General features: G+C 49.4%; 6 protein-coding genes and 1 non-coding gene across 7 annotated transcripts; 6 read left to right on the top strand and 1 right to left on the bottom strand.

Annotated features, from left to right (window-relative positions):
- Window positions 1-96: 96 nt before the first annotated feature.
- On the top strand, window positions 97-1,075 carry DEU56DRAFT_724252 (SURF1 family-domain-containing protein; the record flags this gene model as incomplete). Its single annotated transcript, XM_041347810.1, has 4 exons — window positions 97-326; window positions 382-773; window positions 824-929; window positions 985-1,075. 4 exons carry the CDS (start codon window positions 97-99, stop codon window positions 1,073-1,075), a joined length of 819 nt encoding a protein of 272 aa, XP_041214834.1.
- Window positions 1,076-1,362: 287 nt separating this feature from the next.
- Window positions 1,363-2,937, top strand: DEU56DRAFT_976180 (uncharacterized protein). Its single transcript, XM_041359600.1, has 3 exons — window positions 1,363-1,810; window positions 1,870-2,457; window positions 2,515-2,937. The coding sequence occupies exons 1-3, from the start codon at window positions 1,543-1,545 to the stop codon at window positions 2,769-2,771; spliced, it is 1,113 nt and encodes a 370-aa protein (XP_041214833.1). The 5' UTR covers window positions 1,363-1,542; the 3' UTR covers window positions 2,772-2,937.
- Window positions 2,938-3,060: 123 nt separating this feature from the next.
- On the top strand, window positions 3,061-6,263 carry DEU56DRAFT_906787 (uncharacterized protein; the record flags this gene model as incomplete). The annotated part of the gene is made up of 5 exons (XM_041356846.1): window positions 3,061-3,466; window positions 3,585-3,983; window positions 4,036-5,179; window positions 5,232-5,718; window positions 5,769-6,263. 5 exons carry the CDS (start codon window positions 3,061-3,063, stop codon window positions 6,261-6,263), a joined length of 2,931 nt encoding a protein of 976 aa, XP_041214832.1.
- Window positions 6,264-6,381: 118 nt separating this feature from the next.
- Window positions 6,382-8,026, bottom strand: DEU56DRAFT_724279 (uncharacterized protein; the record flags this gene model as incomplete). The annotated part of the gene is made up of 5 exons (XM_041347811.1): window positions 6,382-6,620; window positions 6,686-6,807; window positions 6,910-7,004; window positions 7,054-7,122; window positions 7,175-8,026. Coding segments are annotated over 5 exons (1,377 nt in total), but the record flags the coding sequence as incomplete, so codon positions are not given.
- A 288-nt stretch (window positions 8,027-8,314) lies between these two features.
- Window positions 8,315-10,034, top strand: DEU56DRAFT_768198 (uncharacterized protein). The gene is made up of 4 exons (XM_041351228.1): window positions 8,315-8,383; window positions 8,433-9,505; window positions 9,556-9,703; window positions 9,759-10,034. The coding sequence occupies exons 1-4, from the start codon at window positions 8,368-8,370 to the stop codon at window positions 9,956-9,958; spliced, it is 1,437 nt and encodes a 478-aa protein (XP_041214830.1). The 5' UTR covers window positions 8,315-8,367; the 3' UTR covers window positions 9,959-10,034.
- DEU56DRAFT_t22 lies at window positions 10,024-10,109 on the top strand. Its single transcript has one exon. It is a non-coding gene; the product is annotated as a tRNA-Phe (tRNA).
- A 62-nt stretch (window positions 10,110-10,171) lies between these two features.
- Window positions 10,172-14,525, top strand: DEU56DRAFT_768194 (DNA-directed RNA polymerase II subunit RPB2). Its single transcript, XM_041351227.1, has 8 exons — window positions 10,172-10,916; window positions 10,968-11,258; window positions 11,310-11,819; window positions 11,873-12,838; window positions 12,884-14,088; window positions 14,143-14,170; window positions 14,222-14,311; window positions 14,368-14,525. Exons 1-8 carry the CDS (start codon window positions 10,449-10,451, stop codon window positions 14,437-14,439), a joined length of 3,630 nt encoding a protein of 1,209 aa, XP_041214829.1. The 5' UTR covers window positions 10,172-10,448; the 3' UTR covers window positions 14,440-14,525.
- Window positions 14,526-14,617: the final 92 nt, after the last annotated feature.

The raw sequence follows: 14,617 nt of genomic DNA, 5'->3' as shown, positions 1-14,617 counted from the left end.
CCTACTTAGTAGTAGTACTAGTACTAGTAACAGGCTTCTCTTAAAAACATGCTGCAGCGGTTGGCTGCGTCGAGGTCAAGATGGCAGGCTACTATCATGAGATCGCGTCGATGGCTTCACAGCGAGGACTCACAGGCAGCACATTCTTATACCGCTCGCAAGAATTCTTGGTATAGCCCGACAATATTCGTGCTAGGATTTATTCCGATTTTCACCTTCGCCTTGGGAACTTGGCAAATGCAACGTTTACAGTGGAAAGTTGCCTTGATAGACGAGCTTCAGGAAAAACTTCATCGAGAGCCGATCTTTCTTCCCAAACGAGTAAAGTGCGTACATCAAAGCATCATTACAGAGTCGAGGCTGAGTAGGTCGCCGAGTAAGTCTGTCTGTCGTGCCAGAGTTTGTCTATCGTCGAGTGTTGCTCCGTGGTAGATGGGACCATAAACACTCGATGCTTCTAGGTCCTCGCGTCCTCGAGGGCTCGCATGGATATCATGTTGTCACACCATTGATCAGGTCTGACGGATCAACCATCCTCGTTGACCGCGGTTTCATTGCAAAAGAGTTCGCCGATAACGACAACTTTGCACGAGGAGAACCAGGCGAGGTCGAAATATTGGGGATGTTGAGGACATCGCATACCCGAAACAACTTTACCCCAGACAACAAACCAAGTGAAGGAACATGGCACTGGGCTGACGTTGAAGCTATGGCAGACTATGCTGGTGGCGAAGCCGACCATGTGCAGCCTGTATTCATAGAACAGATTTATGGTACGCACTCGAGTCTCCGATTGGTTCCAGCGATCTATATTAGTTTTCAGAGGGCTCCTCTCAGGACGCTGCGTTGCGCCTGAGTAAGGGTATACCACTTGGACGCGCAGCCACTGTTGACGTTCGCAACGCTCATCTTTCATATGTTATCACTTGGTTTGTCTCAGTTCGAAACTGCATATGCAATCGGTATCCTGATGAGCTATAATAGGTTTTCTCTCTCTGCCTTCACTACAGCTATGTTGGCGCGACTTGTCATGAAGCGAAGAGTTCAAAATCGCGCCCGTCCACTACCAAGGTGATGGACATTGTACAGACGAGCACTGCAGGCCACGAGCTATAGTTTGCCAATTCCACATTATAACTCTCCACTCATCACACCTCGTTCAGTGTGAGATAATCAAAATAGAGTTCCTTTCTATGTATTGACGTGAACACTGGTGGAACAATGACTAACTGTGGGCACAAGTACCGGCCACTACATGCACTTCACAAGGGTGCTGCATCTTCGCAGGTCTGTGGCAATTTACATGCCTTTGTGCCACTAAAGTGTTGCATGTGTTCTCCACCGCCCACTAGTGAGTTACCACTGTTCAAAGATGTGGACCATCATTCAGAAGTTGTGGATGGATGCCACTCGCGTGTGCGCTTGCCATTGCTACTCACCTACTTAAATTCCCTGTTTCTCTGCAACCCTGTCATCATATCCCACACCCTCCGGTTTATCATATCCATCCCTCTGTTATTTCTATATCATCTGACCGCTACCATGTCTTTCAATACTGCTGCCCAGTACGGCTATCCTTCGGTTATGCCACCCCCATACCCGGGTTGCTATGAACTACTTCCCCCCCGTCGGCCGCGCACTTCCACGGTGACACAAGATACAAGTACTCAATGGCATCATGACGCACAGCGAATGCCAGGATTACACGCGACAAACAACTTCCAACCACCTGCGCCCAGCAGGGATTACTCATGCGTGCGGAATCATACCGAGGTTCAGAATGATTGGGCTATGGCGGCCAGAGAGCAAGGTCTGTCTATGTTTTCACTTGTTCATAATATGTTTGCCTAATCTGATGACGGAATTTAGAGTTGGCGTGTCAGCTGCAAGTTGAGCGTTCTTCCAATTATCAGCAACACGCTCGTGAACGTAAGGAACGCAAACGCGTCTCGTTTGATACGGGTCGAGAGCATCGCGCGTCTGTTGACAGAAAGCACGCTCGGCATGAATCTGTCGATCGCGAACGAAGGTGCCGTGCGTCTCTTGACAGACATCGAGAAAACCCTACATTTCTTGATTATGAGCGAGAATGTCGTCCATCTGTTGACCGCGAGCGACAGCAATCCATTGATCGCGAACGAGAGCTTCGTGCATTTATTGACCGTGAACGATATTTTCGTGAATCCGTTGATCGCGAACGAGAGCGTCGTGCTTCCATTGACCGGAGACACGGTCTTTGCGTTTCAGTCGATCGTGAGCGCCACACGTCGATTGGACGACATCACAAATATCAATCTGTTTCTAAGACGTTTCCCCGTCCACCAGTGTGTGCTGTCTCCTTCAAGCCTCCTACCACGGGTCCCCAATGTCGTCGTACTCGTCGATCTTCGTTTGACTACGCGACTGCTCGTGACTACTCTGGTGAACGTCATCCCGTTTATGTTTTGCCTCCACCTGGTGCGTTTCATGGTTCGGTGCAAGGCTTGTTCTAATTTTTCCATCCTTGACGTCAAGCTCTGGCTCCCCAAGTACATCTGCCTCCACGACAACGCGACCGCACCTCGATGGAGGCGGTTCGTCGCCTTCCTTTCCCTAGCACGGAGGTCCCTCAGGTTGAACGGTCTACCGAGTCGTTGGGGCTATCCCGCTTCAATCCCTTTAACAGGGTGCGCTTTGCGTCAATGTCTACTTCGCAGAAGAAGCCGTCGATGCTCGAACTACCAAAGGTCTACTCCAATCGTCTCCGCCGCAAAACTGCTGGTCGAGCATGATCTTGTTTTGTGTCCCACATTGTAGTAATTGAATACATCAATATTAGACTCGCAAACTACATAGACTACTTCCCCAACATGATATATCCATCACCATAGACCATAGAACTTTAGATTGTATTGTGTACCCCCTGACCTTCGTTATAATCACACGGAAAAATCTTGGCATGTATATATCACTTTGTTTCCATACAAAGCAATTCCTGATGGCCAACCGCACTGAAATCCGCTTCTGCACTTCATTCCTTTCGTAACGTTAGCCCCAGCTTGCTTTGAACTCAGCAAGTGAATGGCAGAACCAGACCCGGGTTCTGCTCTGTCTACAAGCTTCAGTCATACAACAACTCCTAACCACAACACTTCACCCCTTCCTCGCATCCGCTTTCCAGACCAGTTCCTTGCCGCATCATCTCATGGAGAGTCATCACGTTCATCCATGGGGTCTCCTGGTCTTCCTACCACACCAATAACGCCAGACGCGAAAGATCCAGGTGATAGAAAAGGTCATCTTGTTTCCAAGGACGTCACTCCTGGGATCCTCCCTGAGATATCTCCCTCGAAGAGATTTTCATCTCGCAGCGCTGAGTTGCGACGTAGGTCCAAGAGAATGAGTCAAAGTAAAGGCTTGTCTGCTCTCAAAGACCCTTTTGTCGCTGAGTTCGAACCATCGGCTTTCTCAGACGAATATGACTTGTGTGAGTCCCATGTTTCTCCTTATATCTTAATACTAACAATTCCCATTCATAACGTAGCTCATGAGGGCAAGTAGAAAAGTTGTTAGCTGTGTGACTACTCATGAACGTCTTCATCTAGACCCCAAGATTCTTCAAGATGTTCAGCGAGCTTTAGAACTGCAATCTCGAAGGCGAGATCGCAAGTCATTCACCCCGTCGCAGCCAACTGTAATAGAAGGTCAAACTCTTGCCGAGCTGAGGCAGGATACATCTTTCCAACACTCTCCTCCAACATCTCCGCAAACTTTCACTCATCCTCATACTCCTTTGGACATTGATTTTAGCCCGTCTGTCCAGGCAGTTCCCCTTCACCCTGTCCCAGTTTCTTCGAATGGCGGTGCTACTTTGGACTGGACTGGGTCCCAGTCTGACGAAGAGAGATTCGAAAAACGCTGGACTTTGAGCAAACGTAAAGGCAAAGACAGAGCCTCGTCTTCAAACAAAGCCGTATTGGAAAAGCAAGATACTCTTTTTGCGGGTGAGTTCTTGGAAACGGGTGCCACATAATCACATGCTTATGCAGTGCACAGATAGGATTTCTAGGATTAGATCCAAAGCGAAACAGCCCACATTCCGCAAGGCGGCTATTGTTAGCGACCAATTAGGACGGAGGTATAGCCTTGTTTATAATTCCCTTTCGAACGAGGACCCCATCAACCTTGCGAAGGCCGCGCGGTGGTACGCTGGCTCTGATCCGGGCGCGCAAGCCTGGCTAGATAGCGCTGAACCACTCACTTGGCTCAAACACCTTTTAGACAAACATGGGGGCAGACGATCGAAACGGCATTTGTCGGCGTTGATCGTGGAAGAATATATCAAATCCGATAGGATAGATTCTAGTCTCGCTTTCTCTCGTGACGATTCTACCTCTGCTCGTGGAGGATCACTCCCTTCAGATGTGTCACTAAGCATTCCTTCATATCCATTTCATCCAATCAGATCCTCCCCCTCACTACATCATTCTTTGGGAGATTCACTCAGAAGAATACGCTCCTCAGATGGCCAAATATCATTTGAGCCCAGAATTGACTCTACACGCAGCTCGATAGACGGCGACTACAAGAGCGGTGATGAAAAGAATCGAGGGTTGCGCCATGTTTTACCGGCTCTCGTTGATGCTGCCCACAGTATCACATCTACTACATCCCCCTACCGTCGTCAGAGTTCTCCAGGCGGACTTTCGCCAACTAGCAGTCGGCATTTTCCATTTGCTCAACGGATACGACGTCGGCAGGTGGAGAGTGATGAAGGATCTTCCTCTGTCATTCACTCACAGTCAGACGACTACAGTGGGTCGCTCACTGGCATTAGTGGTCATCGTCGCAAGAGGCGCGATCGGAGGCAGCCTCATGCACCTTCATCATATCTACAGTCACCCCGTGAGTCGGGGACAGAGACCAATGCTCCCGGCGAGACGTCGGATGTACATGAGGCGACTTCTGCACCTGTGGAGGATCCTTTGCCCTCTGAGCTGGCATCAGAACATGGGGTTGAGCCGCTTCCTAACAAGCTTGAATCTGAGGTTTCTGCTACTCCACCACGAGTAATTCCACGTCAGAGACTGATCCACCGGATGTCTCTCCCTGTCCCCGACGTAGCCAAGAGAGAACAACAAAAGCAGCGAGAAGAAGCTGGGGAGGAAGAACTAGAGCATGAATATGAGATGAAGTCGCAGTACGTGTTTCTTTTCAATTTGAACACGTCTATAGCTTAAAGGGTCGATAAGGATGCTAGATGACCTTAAGGCGCAGAACCATCGGGTGCGCCAGAAATTACAAAGGATCGCTGCAGAGGTCCGGGAATACGACAACCTACAGGCAAAGCTGGCCAATACACATGGTATTCCCCGTCGCGGCCTGCCTCCAGAACTTCTAGAAGCTTTTAACCAGGATCCTTCGTCTGTCACTGGCGGGACCCGGGAACGGAAAGGGTGGAGGGCCGTTGAGGACGTACATAATCGCATTCTTCGGCAACAACAGATTTTCAAGATGTACCTTTCCGTTGCCGACAAAGAAGTTGTGCCAGATAGCTTGCTCGATGAGCCTATATCGTCGCTTATGGACACACTGAGTGAACTAGGACATAAGAGGGAGGCCCTGGCGCACAAGCAGTTGGAGGTGGCTAGCGCTCTGGCTAAAGTCAAGAGTCTGCACACCCAAGTCAAGAAGGAGTACAACAATGCCCTCTCGCGCACCTCACTTGCATACCCAGAGGTAAGGTCAAATTTTCAATTGTTTCGTCAAAAATACTGAGCATCTTCTAGCTGTCTCAAATCATCGCACTAGAGGAAAGCTACAAGGATCAATACCAACATATCTGGGAATTCGGAATGGACGCTTTAACGTTTATCCTCGATAATGTCGCACCGGTTTGGAGAAATTACGGGAGAACCATCGGCGAAGATATCACAGAATTCCTCATCATACCCTGGTACCGGAACGAGTTCACGGGAGAGCCGAAGCGGTACGATATCGCTTCGTTTCCTCGCCGCTCCATCCGTCACTGGTTTGCATTATTCTTCCTCTTTTTGTTCACACTGGTCATCACCTATCTACAAATGCGCGCAGCCATCTTTTGCACATTCATGTACAGGCATCCTTGGATCGACAATTCGGGGTTTCGATGGTTGATCATGCCGTGCATATGGATCGCTTTCATCATTCATTGGTCTGCAGTTTTCTTCGAGGTTTGCATTGTTTTTCTGCAGCTTAAAGTCGTTGGTTGGTGGTTGGGTTGGTCAATGGGGCTCCTCACCTGAGCTTCTATTCTGCTAATTATGTATCTGGGATCTCGGATTATGGACCATTTGCATCACTGTAATCGCATATCACAAACGCACGTATTTGATGTACACATAATTATCTTGCTAATGATACCTAACTCTGCTTGGCATCGGGCGTCGGCACATTACTCGTCTGCTCTGTCGCTTTAGGATACGGAACAAAAACCGTATGGGTCTTTGAAAGAGTAGCGGACTGATGTCGGCCATCTGGAGTATGTGACATGCTGCCTTGCCTAGAGGCCTGTGCAGAGGATAGGTATGTGTAACGGCTACTGCCTACTTGCGGTATGTCATCTATTGCGCAGCCAGCTTCAACACATGGACGACAATATCCTAGATGTCAACATCGATGTTAGTGCGGTAGTTCCAAATCCCATAGTAAGAGCGTGAAAACCTACTTCCGCCCATGATTAGAGGGACGTCTGTTTGGCCGCAAGCAAAGCAAGCTATCTTTGGTAACGGCGTGGGTTTCGGCTGCGTTTGGCGCTTTTTCTTTGGTGGAGGTGGAGCTGGCTCTCCACTTTGTTGCGCAGAGCCTGCCTCCCGAGGTGGAGGTGGAGGCTGAGACTGGGACTGGGGCTGGGACTGAGACTGAAACTGAGACTGGGACTGGGACTGGGACTGAGGAGGTTTACGAGGTGCGGCCTTGCGTTTTGGTTTATTGCTGCTCTCAGCGGCTGACCTGAGGAGCTTCGTAGAGAATGATGGAACTGCAGCCTGCGGACGGTTACACTCAAAAGAAGAATTATAATTGTAGTGTGCTTACGTTTTGAATTTGCACCAGCAGAGAGCTCTCCGCCATTCTATGTGCCAAGTAAACGCGTCGAGGTGTATTCTTGATGCGACAGATATAAAAAGACTGTACGTCACAAAGACGGAATGCTCACAATAGATTCGAGTATCTTGCGGTTTTCCTCTGCCTTGTCTTTAGAGCCGATCCACCGTAATATCGAATCCCATACGGGAACGCCTGCCCCGCTGAAAAGAAAAGTCACCACTTCCTGGGGTTCCGGTGTCTTCGATCGAAGTTGTCCATCAGGTTGAGATTCCAAAACTACTTGAGTCCGTTGTTCAAACGGAACACGCGTAGACAGAGTAATTTCGCCATAGCCTCCCATTGAACCCGGCGCAGGAGTGAAATTCCCTACGGCAGGACCACGAGGGAAGATCCAACGGTCCGTAGGACACTCACGGAATTCAATTACGATATCAAAATCCTTGGTTTGGTAGACAGGCTGTATAGAGGACGCTGCACCATTTGCCACAGCTGTTGCCGTGTTCTGTGCCTGTGCAGACTGCATTGAAGTAGCATCTAAGTTCACCCCGGATGAAGATGCGAGTTGCTGTATCGTTACGCCAAGGTTTTTGAGTTGGTCCATGGATGCGTGTCCTGAAGCGGCCAATTGCAGTAAGTTTGCCAATGTCGGATTGGAGAGCGCAGCTGCGTTCACTTGGTTGATAAGGGTCGGCGGAATACTAGGAGAGTTTGGCAGTGTCGAAAGGGGAGCGGTAGATGGTCCTTGTGAGACAGAATTGTTAGTACCTGGTTGTTGCGCATAAGCAGGTCCGGGTGCTGCGTGTACAAGGACGGGATGATAGTGAACTTCAAACATGGTGGTTTCCGTGAATATGTGAGGACCAATCTCCAAAGTGCACCTGCCGCGATTGTACATCGTATGCGGCGGAGGAATAGCATCTGCGGGCTGTCCTCCCCTTGAGCGGCTGGAGAATTTTGGAAATGTTGAACGCAGCCATTTCTCTCGTGCTGTAGATAGTTGTCAGTCTGTGTAGGGAGAACACCAATGCTATCATACATTGCTTGAGGGACTGTAGGATGACAAAACTGCGAGGATATTAGGCGACCGTACATAAGAGAGAAGAAAAAAGTGACCTGTCTGCTGTGCTTTTGAATTTTTGCTCAGTGTTGTCTATCTCCCGGTCAGGCTCCTGAACTACGGGCAAACGGATGATTTGGCTGCGATTCATGAGGCGTTATTTGTGTGTGTTTGGCAAAACCTTCTGGAGATCAAACTTCTTCACTTGTTAGAAGCGGGCAACGCATCTAATCTAACCAAATATTATGAGTCAACGAGTTCGTGAGTCCTTTCGTCATGTTCATCTGAAAGCTCATCATATTTTATATAGAAAAGGGAAGTACGGTATTTAGACCAGTCGCCAAAGCGCGACCTCGCGCACAGGAGGCCAATGTACCAAAACAACCAGCCTCAATCCCTGACACCCGTCCTCCAGTTCCTCCGCCTTCGTCACAACAGCATGCTCCAACTGTGGTAGCTGTGGCGCCCCTTCCTCCTCCCGTTGTATCTTCTTCCATGCCTCCGCCGATCGTGGTCCCTGTCAGAGTCCCTATCACTACTGTGCACCCTCCTCAGAGACCTCCGATGCCTATAAACACTCCAATACCTCTTCCCACTACTCGAGATCCTCAAGTGCAGATGTCTCAGCCTCTGCCTGCACTCCCTGTCATCCACGAACATCCTGTTGTAGTTATTCCCCCGCCCGCGGAGCCCGAGTCACAAGCATCCAGCTCCCGAAAACGTAGGTCTCAATCTCGCGCGTCTTCTGAAGGTCCGAAGAAATCTCGCAAAACACGTGCTCCTTCTTTGCCCTACGATGCCAGTGTAGACCCTGGCGAAGATTTAGATCCGACTGCTGTGACTATGGCTACATTATGTGAAGATACAGGATGGGGTCGTGTCAGCAGCAAAGCATCACAAATTGTCGATAATCACTTGGCCTGGAAAAAAACTAACCGGGAAAAGAGAGCGCGAATGAGAGTTTCTATGGAGGCGAGAAAGTATGGTCGAAATGAGGATGACACTGCGCAGCCTGGTCAAATCAGCTCTGGGCCTGAACAAAGTGCCGTCACAAATGGGGCTGCGATACCTGCAGGACACAATCCTGTGTCCGTGAACGGAGGCCAGCGCGAAGGCGCCGTCACAGACACGAGTGGTAGCGGATTTGACTATTCTCAAGACGTCGCTACCAGTCGATATAACGTTCAAATCCGTATTGGGCCTAATGGAGAAACCATCATCGACGAAGAGTCCCTGTTTGTGGACAGGAATGCTGGGGACGAGACTGCAGACTACACTCATGTCGAGGAGTCCGATGTCTCCAAATTCGTGAATTCTGGGACGTATGGGAGGCGTTTCCGGGGTTCTCGCTGGAGTGCAGAAGAGACGGAGTTGTTCTACGATGTAAGCAATAAAGTAAATGCAGAGGGTGTTTTGCTTATATACGCCTGCAGGCGCTATCGCAATTTGGCGAGAATTACGAATTAATATCTTATGTGCTACCTGGCCGCGACCGCAAGTCATGCAAGAACAAGTTCAAAGCAGAGGACAAGAAGAACTCGGCAAGGATAAATTACTGCCTAAATAACCGTCAGCCATACGGTGAGTTCCCACTAACCCCTTGCTTAGGAAGCGGATGACGTGACAATTTGGCTAGATATACAAACTTTGTCGCGAATGACGGGAAAGGACTTTAGTGGTCCAACTCCAGAGATACGACCGCCACCCGTTCTGACGCTTGCTGAAACGGAGGGGGATCCATCAGTCGAAGAAGCAATTTCGAAGAAACAGAGCCAGACCCCCGCTGTGGAAGATGATGGGGAGGAGGTTCTTGGTGATATATCCAGTTACTTGTGATTTTGCAAGTAGAGACCTGAAGCCATTCACACCTATTGTTGTACAATCAACTCCTTCCGTCATTAGCCGGGGTAGCTCAGCTGGGAGAGCAACAGACTGAAGCAAGCGACTTGGTTTCTGGAGGTCCCGTGTTCAATCCACGGTCCTGGCATATTTTTTGTCAAATTTGGAATCGAGTATTTGTAAACAACATCGGTCAACAAAGCTCACTAACGCGTCTTGCTCACCGACGTCGACGTCCAATTCATCATCCCCCCTCTCCTGGCCTTGTAATTTTACCAACTGCATTAAAAGTCGACCTATCATTGGCTACGATCACTAGGACTTGCGTCCTAAGTTCAAGAGCTCTCACTGTATTGTCGTTTCTCTGTCTGAATCATGAGCCAAGGTATCTTCACTTTCCCTTCACATCCTTGTTCTGACTGACATTCTCTCTCCAGAAATTGAGCCCTCGCAGCCGTCACTCAATTATGATGATCCAAACTACGGCATGGAAGAAGATGAGGAGGAGTTTGAAGAGATAACGCAGGAAGATTGTTGGACCGTCATTTCCAGCTTTTTCGAGCAAAAAGGTCTCGTCAGACAGCAATTGGATTCCTTTGATGAGTTTGTACAAAACACCATGCAAGAGCTCGTGGATGAGAATGCAGATCTTATCCTCGACCAGGCGGATCAACATACTGGCCATGACACGGACATGACGCGACGCTACGAGATCAAATTTGGCCAGATTTACTTGTCGCGACCTACTGTCACAGAAGCGGATGGATCTGTAGTTCCAGTCTTTCCTCAGGAGGCCCGTTTGCGGAACTTGACGTATTCAGCCCCGTTATACATTGAGATGAAAAAGAGAGTCCTTCTTGGGCGCGAAGATCCTGATGGGGCACCCGGAGAGATTTTATGGGAGGCAGAGCGACACGAGGCACCTGAAGATACCACGAAGGTCTGGATTGGCAAGGTGTGTTACATGTTAATAAAGGTCGTTCTCGTGACTTAGCTTGATGTACAGGTCCCCATCATGCTCCGCTCGACATTCTGTATACTTCGAGACTTGCAAGACCAGGACCTGTACGACTTGAACGAGTGCCCGTATGATTCTGGAGGTTACTTCATCATCAACGGCTCGGAGAAGGTCCTCATCGCCCAAGAGCGTATGGCGACAAACCATGTCTATGTCTTTGCCAAGGCACAGCCATCACCCATAAACTTCTTGGCCGAGATTCGGAGTGCTGTGGAGAAAGGTGGTAAGACTATCAGTCAGTTCCAAGTCAAAATGTTCCACAGAAATCAGGAGCGATCGGTAAGCACAGCTCAATGTTTCCTGGGTTCTCTATTCATCTTAGTTTCAAAGTTGGGCAATGTCATGAAAGCAACCATCCCTTACATTCGTGTCGACATTCCCATTTGGGTCGTTTTCCGCGCTCTTGGTGTCATTTCTGACCGAGACATCCTGGAGCACATCTGCTATGACATGCAAGACGCTCAGATGCTTGAAATGCTCAAGCCATGTATCGACGACGGTTTTGTCATCCAAGACCGCGAGGTTGCTCTAGATTTCATCGGAAACCGTGGAACCACTACCGGTTTGTCGCGAGAGCGGCGTATTCGTTACGCTCAGGAAATCTTGCAGAAGGAGATGCTTCCTCACGTCTCCATGTCGGAGGGCTCAGAGTCAAAGAAGGCCTACTTTTTCGGATACATGATCCACAGACTACTGCTTGCCGCTCTTGAACGGAGAGAGCTGGATGATCGTGATCATTTCGGGAAGAAACGTCTTGACTTGGCTGGTCCTCTACTTGCTGGCCTGTTCCGCATGCTGTTCAAGAAATTGACGAGAGATGTATACCGTTATCTTCAGAAGGTACGTCACCTCGTCGAATTGCGCATTTGCCTATGCTCATAATTATCTCAAAGTGTGTGGAGACGCACAAGGAGTTCAATCTCTCGCTAGCCGTCAAGCATCAGACAATCACCAATGGTCTCAAATATTCACTCGCTACTGGCAATTGGGGTGACCAAAAGAAGGCCATGTCGTCAAAGGCTGGTGTGTCTCAGGTGTTGAACAGGTATACATACGCATCCACTCTCTCCCACTTGCGTCGAACCAATACTCCTCTCGGTCGGGAGGGCAAGATCGCTAAACCTCGTCAATTACACAACACGCACTGGGGTATGGTATGTCCTGCCGAAACCCCCGAAGGGCAGGCTTGTGGTCTCGTCAAGAACCTTGCCCTCATGTCTTGTATTTCCGTCGGTTCTTACTCTGCACCCGTCATCGAGTTCTTGGAAGAATGGGGTCTTGAGTCACTGGAGGAGAATGCGCATTCGTCGACCCCATGTACGAAGGTCTTCGTCAATGGTGTCTGGATGGGTGTTCACCGTGACCCCGCAAACCTCGTGAAGACGATTAAGAAGCTTCGTAGGAAGGATGATATTAGTCCTGAAGTCTCTGTTGTTCGCGACATCCGTGAGCGGGAGCTGCGGTTATACACGGACGCTGGTCGTGTCTGCCGACCGTTGTTCATCGTCGAGAACCAACAGCTCGCCCTTCAAAAGAAGCATATCAAATGGTTGAACCAGGGTTATCGCGAGGATGACGGAGAGGAGTTTAAGTGGGAGCAGCTGGTTAAGAATGGGATTATCGAGTTGTTGGACGCAGAGGAAGAAGAAACTGTAATGATCTGTATGACTCCGGAGGACCTCGAGAACTCCAGATTACAGTCAGCAGGAATCGATCCTCACCAGAATGACGCTGATTATGACCCGGCTGCACGGCTGAAGGCAGGGATCAATTCGCATACTTGGACTCACTGTGAAATTCACCCAAGCATGATTCTTGGTGTCTGCGCGAGTATCATTCCTTTCCCTGATCACAACCAGGTGAGTAGTGCGCTTTTTCTGTGAATGAAAGCTGACCGTCTGTAGTCTCCTCGTAATACCTATCAATCCGCCATGGGTAAACAAGCCATGGGAATCTACCTCACCAATTTCTTGGTTCGTATGGACACCATGGCCAATATCTTGTATTACCCTCAGAAGCCTCTCGCCACTACGCGCTCCATGGAGTACCTGAAATTCAGAGAGCTTCCTGCTGGTCAAAACGCCATTGTTGCCATTCTCTGTTACAGTGGCTACAACCAAGAAGATTCCGTCATCATGAATCAGAGTTCGATCGACCGAGGTCTCTTCCGGAGTATATATTACCGCAGTTACATGGACCTGGAGAAGAAGAGTGGTGTACAGCAGCTGGAGGAGTTCGAAAAACCTACTCGTGATACTACGTTGCGGATGAAGCATGGCACGTACGACAAAATTGAGGATGATGGCCTGATCGCTCCCGGTACCGGTGTCTCTGGGGAAGATATCATCATTGGCAAAACTGCACCCATCCCCCCTGACAGCGAGGAACTTGGACAACGTACTCGGACGCACACGAGACGAGACGTCTCGACTCCATTGAAGAGCACAGAAAATGGTATCGTTGATCAAGTGTTGATCACGACCAATTCGGAGGGTCAGAAGTTCGTCAAAGTTCGTGTTCGGTCGACGCGTATTCCCCAGATTGGCGACAAGTTTGCGTCTCGTCACGGTCAGAAGGGAACTATTGGTATCACTTACCGACAGGAAGACATGCCTTTCACTGCCGAGGGAATTGTCCCTGACATTGTCATCAATCCTCATGCCATCCCTTCGCGTATGACCATCGGTCACTTGGTCGAGTGTCTGCTCTCCAAGGTGGCGACGTTGATCGGTAACGAGGGTGACGCAACTCCCTTCACTGATCTCACGGTCGAGTCTGTATCGACCTTCCTGCGCCAGAAGGGCTACCAGTCTCGTGGTCTTGAGGTCATGTACCATGGCCACACAGGGAGGAAGCTTCAAGCGCAGGTCTATCTCGGTCCCACGTACTACCAGCGTCTCAAACACATGGTAGATGACAAGATCCATTCGCGTGCGAGAGGTCCCGTGCAGATCTTGACGCGGCAGCCGGTGGAGGGTCGTAGTCGTGACGGTGGTCTCCGTTTCGGAGAGATGGAACGTGATTGTATGATTTCGCATGGTGTCGCTGGCTTCCTGAAGGAGCGCTTGTTTGAGGCTAGTGATGCCTACCGTTTGCATGTGTGTGATATGTAAGTCGTTTGGTTCGTTTGATCTTGTTTCGCGGGCTCACTTCAAATTTTCAGATGCGGCCTCACTGCAATCGCCAATCTTGTAAGTGCTTCCCACGTCATGAATCGCCGTTTGCTGATATCCGTGAAATAGAAAAAACAAAGCTTCGAGTGTCGTGCATGCAAAAACAAGACGGCGTGTTCGCAGTTGTATATTCCTTATGCTGCAAAACTATTATTCCAGGTTCGCATTCACCTTTAATTGATGGTAGAGTTCTGCTGATTTCATACTGTCACCAGGAATTGCAAAGCATGAACATCGCAGCTCGCCTGTACACTGTCTCCACTGGTCGTGTCAGGGATGGAACTTAATTAGTTGTCGATTCCCGTATCACGAGAGACCTTGTAGTCTTTACATTAATCGTTTGTTGGACAATAAGGACGCAGTGTGAATCGAATTCAGTGTGAGTTAGGTACGGAAAGTTGTTGGACAATAAGGACGCAGTGTGAATCGAATTCAGTGTGAGTTAGGTACGGAAAGTTGTGGGAA

Source organism: Suillus clintonianus, assembly GCF_016758775.1.
Source record: "Suillus clintonianus strain FC179 chromosome Unknown DEU56scaffold_3, whole genome shotgun sequence".
NCBI lineage: Eukaryota > Fungi > Basidiomycota > Agaricomycetes > Boletales > Suillaceae > Suillus > Suillus clintonianus.
This window is presented reverse-complemented; position numbering and strand designations above follow the sequence as displayed.

Excerpts from the sequence above, each read along its gene's own strand:
- DEU56DRAFT_976180 (XM_041359600.1), top strand. The coding sequence starts at position 1,543 with ATGTCTTTCAATACTGCTGCCCAGTACGGCTATCCTTCGGTTATGCCA. Across the intron at positions 1,811-1,869 it reads TATGGCGGCCAGAGAGCAAG|AGTTGGCGTGTCAGCTGCAA; the intron begins GTCTGTCTATGT and ends GACGGAATTTAG. Across the intron at positions 2,458-2,514 it reads TTATGTTTTGCCTCCACCTG|CTCTGGCTCCCCAAGTACAT; the intron begins GTGCGTTTCATG and ends CTTGACGTCAAG.
- DEU56DRAFT_768198 (XM_041351228.1), top strand. Across the intron at positions 9,506-9,555 it reads AGACGGAGTTGTTCTACGAT|GCGCTATCGCAATTTGGCGA; the intron begins GTAAGCAATAAA and ends ATACGCCTGCAG. Across the intron at positions 9,704-9,758 it reads AAATAACCGTCAGCCATACG|ATATACAAACTTTGTCGCGA; the intron begins GTGAGTTCCCAC and ends CAATTTGGCTAG.
- DEU56DRAFT_768194 (XM_041351227.1), top strand. The coding sequence starts at position 10,449 with ATGGAAGAAGATGAGGAGGAGTTTGAAGAGATAACGCAGGAAGATTGT. Across the intron at positions 11,259-11,309 it reads ACAGAAATCAGGAGCGATCG|TTGGGCAATGTCATGAAAGC; the intron begins GTAAGCACAGCT and ends TTAGTTTCAAAG. Across the intron at positions 12,839-12,883 it reads CTTTCCCTGATCACAACCAG|TCTCCTCGTAATACCTATCA; the intron begins GTGAGTAGTGCG and ends GACCGTCTGTAG.